At 46.1% G+C, this 10,340-nt stretch overlaps 1 protein-coding gene across 1 annotated transcript; it reads right to left on the bottom strand.

Annotated features, from left to right (window-relative positions):
* Positions 1 to 7,363: 7,363 nt before the first annotated feature.
* LOC140105954 (cholesterol 25-hydroxylase-like protein) lies at positions 7,364 to 9,249 on the bottom strand. The gene has a single exon (XM_072130080.1). The coding sequence runs from the start codon at positions 9,163 to 9,165 to the stop codon at positions 8,329 to 8,331; it is 837 nt and encodes a 278-aa protein (XP_071986181.1). The 5' UTR covers positions 9,166 to 9,249; the 3' UTR covers positions 7,364 to 8,328.
* Between the last annotated feature and the right edge of the window lie 1,091 nt (positions 9,250 to 10,340).

Genomic DNA, 10,340 nt, shown 5'->3' with positions numbered 1-10,340 from the left:
TATGGTATGCAAATTACTCTGAGAACCTCCAGGCTCAGTTAACAGCTATGGGGCCTGGAGCCACTCAGGCCTATTTGCATAATTTTTCTGTAAAAACCCAGGGCATAAGGAGTTAAAGGGGTATTCCGGGAATATGAACGTCTGACACAAAAACCCATGATGATATAAATAAATGAGTACAACAATACTCAATGTCATTAGTCACAAAACGGAGCTTAAATAATTTGATTTTATGATTTACAAAATTTATGGCCTCTCTAAAGTAGGTGGAGTTATCACTATGATGGCCGCCAATGGAAACTACAAGTTCCATGATCCTTTAGTTCTCAGTAACTCCTCCTACCACTTATGCTCTGCTAACAGTGATGATGTAACAGGTTTTCTTGCTCTGTTACCATAGTAATGATGTGTAACTGCCATCACCACAACACTGGCCATACTGGATGCACTGCAACCAACAGACTACAGCCAAACGTAGTGGTGATCACATGACCCTGCCCAGGCAGGTGCAGGACATGTGATGTGGACATGTGACCAGCGGCCATCTTCTGTCCTGTGTCTGCTCCACAACAGACCGCGCGGAGGAAATTAACGGACTGATTAAAGGGCCAGTAGCATTTTAATTCTTCATTACAGTCTATGTCATCAGAATTTTCTGCTAAGGGGAGCAAAATTTTAAATAACAACTAATTACACATTAGCTTATATTTTAAGGACCCATTTGTATATGAATTATGCTGATTCCTGGAATACCCCTTTAATATAAAAATTGAACCTGGTGGCAGATGTCCTTTAAGCTCCTTGTTAAGTGAACAGCAAGTTGTGCATAAAGTAATTAACAGTTGGACATTTGCCTTCAGAAGATTAGAGAAGGTTACATTAAGTTCACCTAAAGGTTAGGGTGCACAAGTTCAATATCCTTAAATTTTTGTGTGCAGTAAATATCTATATCACATGGCAATCAGTTAGTGCTCTACTATAGATAATGTAATCTCTTATGTGTGATGTTAATTCGGCCCAAACTATTTCCTTTGAACAAGGAAGTTATAATTCATGATGATTGTAGATGATCGAACATACTCGTCCGAGCTTGATGCTCGTTAGAGCATTAGCGTACTCGAAACTGCTCGTTGCTCGGACGAGTATTTCGCCAGCTCAAGAAAATGGCAGCTCCCGCCGTTTTGCTTTTTGGCGGCCAGAAACAGAGCCAATCACAAGCCAGGAGACTCTGCACTCCACCCAGCATGACGTGGTACCCTTACACGTCGATAGCAGTGGTTGGCTGGCCAGATCAGGTGACCCTGGGATAGACTAGCCCCTGCCCGCGCTGCTCGGATCATTCTGTGTCTGGATGCCGCTAGGGAGAGAGCTGCTGCTGGTCAGGGAAAGCGTTAGGCTGTTCTATTAGAATAGTGTTAGGCAGGAGTGATTCAACAAGAACTCAACAGTCCTTCTTAGGCCTACAATAACGTTTTATTTTACTTTTTTTTGGTTTGCCTGTGGCTGGGCTTGCTGCTATTAGTAGTGCAGCTAGTACCATATTGTGAGTAATTTGCAGGGAAACTTGTGTTTAGCTCTTAGTGACACACATATCCACCTCAAACACCTAAGTGGGACAATTTATTAGGGGTTTGATTTGAATTAGGCACAGTCTGCTGATTTATTTTTTTTTACGTTTATTTCTCTTATAACTCAAAGTCATCTGGCACAGCACAAAATCCAGTTGTGTGCTGTCAGTGTAGGTTAGAAACTAGCCATAGCAATAGGATAGCATCGTTTTGTTTAAAAAAAAAAACACAAAAAACACACAAAAAAATAAATTTGAAGTTTACACTTTAATGTTGAAAATGTTTAACCCGAGGGCTAGGGGTAGAGGACGAGGGCGTGGACGTGGGCGTCCAACTACTGCAGGGGTCAGAGGCTGTGGTCCTGGGTGGGGTGAGACACCACCTGCTGATGAGGGAGCAGGGGAACGCCGCAGAGCTACACTCCCTAGGTTCATGTCTGAAGTTACTGGGACTCGTGGTAGAGCACTGTTGAGGCCAGAACAGTGCGAAGAGGTGATGTCGTGGATTGCGGACAATGCTTCTAGCCATTTGTCCACCAGTCAGTCTTCCACGCAGTCCACCCATGTCACCGAAATCAGCACTCCTCCAGCTCCTCCACCTCAGCCTCCTTCCCCCCAGTCTGCCCCCTCCCAGCAAAATTTGGCATTTGAAACGGCATACTCTGAGGAACTGTTTTCTGGACCCTTCCCACAGTCACAAACCACTTGTCCGGTTGCTGCTGAGCAATTTTCCGATGCCCAGGTTTTCCACCGGTCGCAGTCTGTGGGTGATGATGACATTATTGACGTAGTGGAAGAAGTGTGTAAAGAGGTGTCGGACGATGAGGAGACACGGTTGTCAGACAGTGGTGAAGTTGTTGTCAGGGCAGGAAGTCTGAGGGGGGAGCAGACTGAGGGATCGGAGGATGATGAGGTGACAGACCCAAGCTGGGTTGATAGGCCAGGTGAACACAGTGCTTCTGAGACGGAGGCGAGTCCTATAGCAGAACAGGTTGGAAGAAGCAGTGGTGGGGCCAGACGGAGAGGCAGGGCCAGAGCTGGTGCATCAGCGCCAAATGTTGCCCGTAGTCAAGCTCCCGTGGCGAGGGCTAGATTTTCAGAAGTCTGGAGGTTCTTTAAAGAAACACCGGATGACCGACGGACTGTGGTGTGCAACCTTTGCCAAACCAGGATCCGCAGGGGTTCCACCACTACTAGCTTAACTACCACCAGTATGCGCAGGCATATGAATGCTAAACACCCCACTCAATGGCACCAAGCCCGTTCACCTCCGGCCGGGCACACCACTGCTCCTTCCCCTGTGTGATCTGCTAGTCAGCCCCCTGCCCAGGACCACGGCCCAAACACGTCCCGTGCGAAAACCCCATCTTCGCCTCCACGATCCTCCACAGCATCCACCAGCGTTCAGCTCTCCATACCCCAGATGCTGGAGCGCAAAAGGAAGTATAGCGCAACCCACCCACACGCCCAAGCCCTCAACGTCCACATCTCCAAGTTGCTTAGCCTGGAGATGCTGCCCTATAGGCTGGTAGAGACCGAGGCCTTACAAAACCTCATGGCGGCGGCCGCCCCTCGGTATTCGGTCCCCAGCCGCCACTACTTTTCCCGATGTGCCGTCCCAGCCCTGCACAAGCACGTGTCAGAGAACATCATCCGTGCCCTGACCAACGCCGTTTCTGACAAGGTCCACCTGACCACGGACACGTGGATGAGTGCTGCTGGGCAGGGCCACTATATATCGCTGACGGCACATTGGGTTAACTTGGTGGAGGCTGGGACCAAGTCTGACCCTGGGGCTGGTCATATACTGCCGACGCCGAGGATTGCAGGGCCTACCTCGGTCCAGGTCTCAAAGGCCTTCTATGCCTCCTCCTCCTCCCACCCCTCCTCCACCTCCTCCTCCTCCGAATTGCCATCCGTGGGCATGGCGCCATCAGTCGGTAGCTCTAGGCACAGCAGCAGTGCCGTCGCTAAGCGACAGCAGGCGGTGCTCAAACTGCTGAGCCTAGGCGATAAAAGGCACACCGCCCAAGAGCTATTACAGGGCATCACGGCGCAGACCGATCTGTGGCTGGCACCGCTGAACCTAAAGCCAGGCATGGTTGTGTGTGACAACGGCCGTAACCTGGTGGCGGCTCTGCTACTCGGCAGACTGACACATGTGCCATGCCTGGCCCATGTGTTAAATCTCATAGTTCAGCGTTTCCTCAATACTTACCCCAATCTGTCTGATTTGCTCACGAAGGTGCGCCGCATCTGTGCGCATTTCAGGAAGTCCAGCACAGATGCTGCCACTCTCAGGGCAGCGCAGCGCCGCCTCCAACTGCCCGCTCACCGACTGTTGTGCGACGTGCCCACGAGGTGGAATTCAACATTAACCATGTTATCCAGAGTTTACCAGCAGCGCAGAGCGATTGTAGACTGCCAGATGTCAACTTCCACCAGAACTGGTAGTCAGGTCAGTCAGCTTCCTCAAGTCTACAATGAGGAGTGGACGTGGATGTCTGATATCTGTCAGGTGCTGAGTAACTTTGAGGAGTCAACACAGATGGTCAGTGGCGATGCTGCCATCATCAGCCTCACCATCCCGCAGCATGAAGTTGGAAGCTTTGCGCTCGTCACAAGAGACGGGGGAAGAAGATTCCCTTGTTGATAGCCAAAGCACCCTCAGGTCTGTTTCTCAGCGCATATCGGAGGAGGTGGAGGAGGATGAGGAGGAAGAGGAGGAGAATGTTGGCGAGACAGAAGAGGGGACCATTGTTCAGTCCTTCACTGTTCAGCGTGTATGGGCAGAAGAAGAGGAGTTCGAGGAGTTGGAGGAGGAGGAAATGGAGAGTCAGGCCAGTGAGGGGAGTGAATTCTTGCGAGTTGGGACTCTGGCGCATATGGCAGATTTCATGCTAGGCTGCCTATCCTGTGACCCTCGCGTTCAAAGAATTTATTCCAGCACCGATTACTGGGTATTCACTCTCCTGGACCCACGGTACAAGCAAAATCTTTCCACTCTCATCCCTGGAGAGGAAAGGAGTGTGAGAATGCATGAATACCAGCAGGCCCTGGTGAACAAGCTGAAACAGTATTTCCCTTCTGACAGCGCTAGTGGCAGAGGGCGTACTTCTGCGGGACAAGTAGCGAGGGAGAGTAGGCGAGCAGGCAGCTTTTCCAGCACTGGCAGGGCTACGCTTTACAAGGCCTTTGCCAGTTTTATGTCACCCCAGCAAGACACTGTCACCTGTCCCCAGTCTCGGCAGAGTAGGGCTGATCTTTACAGAAAGATGGTGAGGGAGTACGTAGCTGACCATACCATCGTCCTAAATGATCACACAGCTCCCTACAACTACTGGGTTTCAAAGCTGGACATGTGGCACGAACTGGCGCTGTACGCCTTGGGGGTTCTTGCCTGCCCTGCCGCTAGCGTGTTGTCCGAGCGGGTTTTCAGTGCAGCTGGTGGCATCATCACCGATAAGCGTACACGCCTGTTGACTGACAGCGCTGACAGGCTGATGCTTATTAAGATGAATAAAGCCTGGATTTCTCTGGATTTTCATTCTCCACCAGCTGAAAGAAGCTCAACCTGAATAATGTATGCACTCCTCCTCCTCATTGTCCTCCTTCTCCTCCTCTTTGTACACTAAAGCAGAGGAAACTGGCTATTTTTTGCCAGGGCCAACTTGCTCTAGCTATAGTACTCTATGTATTTAATTTTTCTGGAGGGCCACCTACCCGGTCCTCTGTTTTAAGCAATTTTTGGGAGTGCCACATACAGGCACTCAATCTATTTAATTTTTCTGGAGGACCACCTACCTGCTCCTCTGGTTTGAAAACTTTTTTGGACTGCCACATACAGGCACTCAATTTATTTAATTTTTCTGGGGACCACCTACCTGCTCCTCTGGTTTGAAAACTTTTTTGGACTGCCACATACAGGCACTATCCAAATTAAATTGTCTCCATAGCAGCCTCCACATGTCGTCTTTTTAGCTGGCTCCACACGTTGTCTCCATTGCTACCTCCACACGTCATGGCCATAGCTGCCTCCAAAAGTCGTCCATATAGCTGCCTCCATACATTGTCTCCTTATCAAACGAGCTGTGTCAGGCAGAATTTTGGGTTGTTTTCATGGATTCCACATCAAACTTGTTAACTTTGTCGCCACCCTGCTGTGTACTCCACAAAATATACTGGCAAACTTTTATCATTTACCGATATTATTTCAGTGCTTCTTGCGCATCTGTTTACATTCCCCTCACCCGCCATATCCCAAACTTATAAGAACGCTACTACACTTGATCTTATACAAAAGGTTCTTAGAAGTGCTGTTTGGGGAGTAGCCTAGAGACAGGGGCTTGGATTGGCGAAAGCTCGCCTGGCAGCGGAGCGCCAGCTCCATGCCAAGATCCAACTAACATAGTTTTAACTGCAGTACCTTTAACCCCTTAAGGACGGAGGGTTTTTCGCCTCATTTCTCGCTCTCCAACTTCAAAAATCCATAACTTTTTTATTTTTCCGTGTACAGACCTGTGTGAGGGCTTATTTTGTGCGTAACAAATTTTACTTTCCCGTAATTTTATTTATTTTAACATGCCGTGTACCGCAAAGCTGAAAAAAAATTCCAAATGTGGAAAAATTGAAAAAAAAACGTCACGTTCTTGTGGGCTCAGTTTTTACGACTTTCACTCTTCGCTCCAAATAACACACCTACTTTATTCTTTGGTTCGGTGCGATCACGGTGATACCAAAGTTATATAGGTTTTATTGTGTTTTAATACATTTTCAAAAATTAAACGAATGTGTACAAAAAATAAAAAAAAATTTTTGCCATCTTCTGACGCTAATAACTTTTTCATACTTTGGTGCACGGAGATGTGTGAGGGGTCATTTTTTGCGAAATGAGGCAACGTTTTCATTGCTACCTCTTTGAGGTCTGTGCGACATTTTGATCATATTTTATTTCATTTTTTATGTTATGTAAAAAGGTGTAAAAGTCGCATTTCGGATATTTGGGCGCCATTTCCGGCCTTGGTGATACCTAATATGTTTGTGATTTTTACTGTTTATTATGTTTTATATCCGTTCTAGGGAAAGGGGGGTGATTTGAACTTTTAATATTTTATTAATTTTTTTTATTTTTAAACTTTTTTTTTCTTTTTTTTTCCACTATTTTTTAGACTATCTAGGGTACATTAACCCTAGATGGTCAGATCGCTCCTACCATATACTGCAATACTTCTGTATTGCAATATATGGCATTTTTGCAGGTCATACATTACAATGAGCCACTGGCTCAGTGTAAAGAACCTGCATAAACCATGTAGCCTCGTGTCAAAAGAAGACCCGAGGCTACCATGGTAACCGATCGCCGCGCCCCCGATGACGTTCGGGGGCGCGGCGATCGTAATAAAGATGGCATAATAACGACTTTGCCGGCGGCGTTGAGAGGGTTAATAGCGGTGGGGGTTTTCTGCAAAATGCAAAAACCCCCACCTTTGTATGAAGAGGACTCAGCCCGTGAGCCCTCTTCACACATCCCTTATACCTCTGCGCCGTAGAGCGTTAAGGGGTTAAAGCCCAATAGTACCCAAACTTTTACCCCTTTGCATCTAATAACATCAGCCCCCAGTCTAGGGGTACCTCCCTTGAACAGTCAGGTGTACCCCACATTTCTCTTTCCATTATTTGTTATATTTCCAGATCATATCACTTCCACTGGTGAATGATATTTTGTTATGAATACACTGTATATCCCAAATTAGACAATGAGGTCCGATTGTATCTGTTTAAAACTTCAGCATTTATTAATATTAGATGATCATTGATGGCAGAAATATATAATATTTATACAATAATAAAATTACATTACAAAAATATATAACAAGGAGAACTTCTCCCGTATTGTGAGGAAACACAGCCCGCTGCGTCCAGTACTAAAGATAAATACAATAAAAAAAACACAGATTTTTCCATCTCAGATGATAATTTACACAGCAAATTAGTTATCTTCTTATTATAACAATAATTCTTTCTGGCTTTCTCAGCCAAACATATTTTCTTCATCTTCTTCATACTTTCCTGTTGTCCTTCTCATAAACATATTATAACTTCCTTATTATAACTCATGCGTTTGCCGTTGACAATGTTCTTGTGATATCACCACGTGTTTTGTGACCAGTCGTGGTGCAATGACAAATCCCCTTCTAGTCCGTCCCACTCCTCATGACACCTGCACACACCATCTATTAACACTTTCTGTACCCTTTACCATCACTTTGTTGAGCCCACTGTACATTGACAATAACTTACAGTCACACTTAGAAATGTCTTTTACGTCACAATTTTTTAAATAACAGAACTTACAAAAATTTCATATTAAGTTCTAATAAATATTTTGTCCTTCTGAAATGATTGTATGCATGAAACTGCATAGGATAACATTATATTCACTTTATGAATAAATAAATACTTAGAGTTAAGAGTAACAGTTCCTTTACCCTATGGGTGCAGTTCCTCACTATACATACATTGTACAGGTAAGATCCATGTACATGTGATGAGGATGAAGTTCATCTCACTCAAGCACCGGGTGCATTCACTTTCCATGTAGCATTGCCCGACATGGAGAAAGTGGATAGAGCACAGTCTTGATGGACAAGAAGCAAGTAGATCTTTGAAGGCACATGGCACATCTACCTACTTAGTCCTGAGATGCAAGTCAAGGTCAAGTTCTGACCATTTGTTGTGTCCTGCATGCGGTCACATGGTCTTTAAGGTTTCTTTGCCTTCTTCTGTGCTAAGGTATTGAACAACTTGTCCCAATGAGTGAAGTAAGGAGCGTAATTAGACACAAACTTCTCATGATGGAGATCATGATGACCTGGTCCACTACATAAACCGAATGGTACCAACTTGTGTGTAGCCCATGGCATGTCATAACCACAGTGATCTTCCACGGACAAGTAGATGTGGATGACGAAGACGGCCATTTCAGTCATTGGGTGACAATTCAGCAAGATGGGGCTGACATTGGCAAAGAATCCAAGGGACAGCATCTCCCACGCGCTGGAATACTGTGTAGCCAACACAAAGGTGGCGGTGTACTTGTGATGCATCTTGTGGAATGTCTTGTATAACCAGGGAACACGATGATGGAGCAGGTGCCATGCAAAATACTGGAAGTCAAATAGAAGTAGGCACGCAATGATGTCCAGGATGAATCGATGCAGCTTTGGAGCTGCAAATGGCATATCTACTGGTTTCCAGTATACATACGCAACAGTTAGTGGAAAGATATATACCAGATGGCTGTAAATAGTGTGCGCCAGGCAGTGTAGCACCATTGCCAAGGTAGGTCTGGACTTTGGCTGGACCTGGTATTTCTTCAAAGCAGGTATCTTGTGGCAGAGGACATCTAGTGCCAGGTAAGGGAGACAGAAGAACATGTAGACTGTGAAGGAGAAGATAGCCGGATAGAAAGGTGAACTAATCACATGCTCCTTGGATCTGACAAAGTCCCATATTGGCTGTAGTAAGATGGAGCCGGAATCTGTCATCTCCCTGTAGGTGGAGAAGTTTGGTAGTGCTACTTGCACAGTGCAGTTCATTCTGAGTATTGTGCTCTCACGGCTCAGCGTGTAGAGATTATATAGTCCTCCTACTTCCCTCTGCAGCCTATCATCAGCTGCTGACTGCAGGGAAATCCCAGGTTGCTTTCCATTTGGAGGAATGCAGTGACGTCTCAAAAGCTCTTGGTTTTTTTTTTATCCATGAGGTTACAAATCTGATTGGAATAATTTATTACGGTCATTTGCTTTTTTACACGTTCTAGTAGTAGTGATATATTTTATCAGTTTTTGCAGGGACTGCAGCAGTCATACAGTGTGTGAGAGCTGGGCTTTATAGGAACACGGAGTGATAAGCATGTAGTCCTATTTTTTTTGGCATTTTAGAGCTTTTGTGGAAACAGTGGAGAGTACATAGAAAGGCTGCTGAATACTCCAAGTCTACATTGATTCTTCATAGATTTTACCGGGATATTAAGATTTATGGTTTGGGGAGAAATTTTTTAATAATGATCGTGGTCACACAATATGAATGTCACATAGTATTGTCACACCACTTTCTACACATCCTGAAGGGTATGTACATAATCCTTACCTCCTACTTACCCTATGTCATAATATCTCTGTAATACATCCTGTATGTCAGTGATAGTTGTTAGAGGTTACTGCGGCAGGCGTGACTCTGAAGAGCATTTTTGAGGACACATTGGGGCTTATTTACTAAGGGTCCTGCGGCCGCATTTTCGTCGGGTTTCCGGGGATCACGATGGGGATTGTGTCCCAGGCGATCGCTTTTTGTCGAAATCGGGCCGGCTTTCACGCGACACAAATCGGGGGCAGGCCTACGGACGATCCGACGGATTCCCACGGGATTCAAATTGTGTCACAAGACATGCACTAACATACACCGGGAAGAAGAAGGTAAACTCCGTCGGACCTGAACGGGGAAGCGACGCATGCAGGATCTCGGGTGCAAAATCTTGTTGAATCGCGGCACACTTCATCCATGTCGGACGACGCACCTCGGGGATTGCACAGGGACCTGGTAAGTAAATATGCCCCATTGTGGTGCAGGGGTTAATGAATTGGTACAGGACCCAAAAGATTAAGACTAGAGATGAGCAAGCATACTCGTCCGAGCATGATGCTCGCTCGAGCATCAGCGTACTCGCAACTGCTCGGTGCTCCGACGAGTATTTCGCCCACTCGAGAAAATG

This window comes from Engystomops pustulosus, chromosome 11, assembly GCF_040894005.1.
Source record: "Engystomops pustulosus chromosome 11, aEngPut4.maternal, whole genome shotgun sequence".
Taxonomy (NCBI): domain Eukaryota; kingdom Metazoa; phylum Chordata; class Amphibia; order Anura; family Leptodactylidae; genus Engystomops; species Engystomops pustulosus.
The sequence above is the reverse complement of the archived record's forward strand: the minus strand, read 5'-3'. Positions and strand labels throughout refer to the sequence as shown.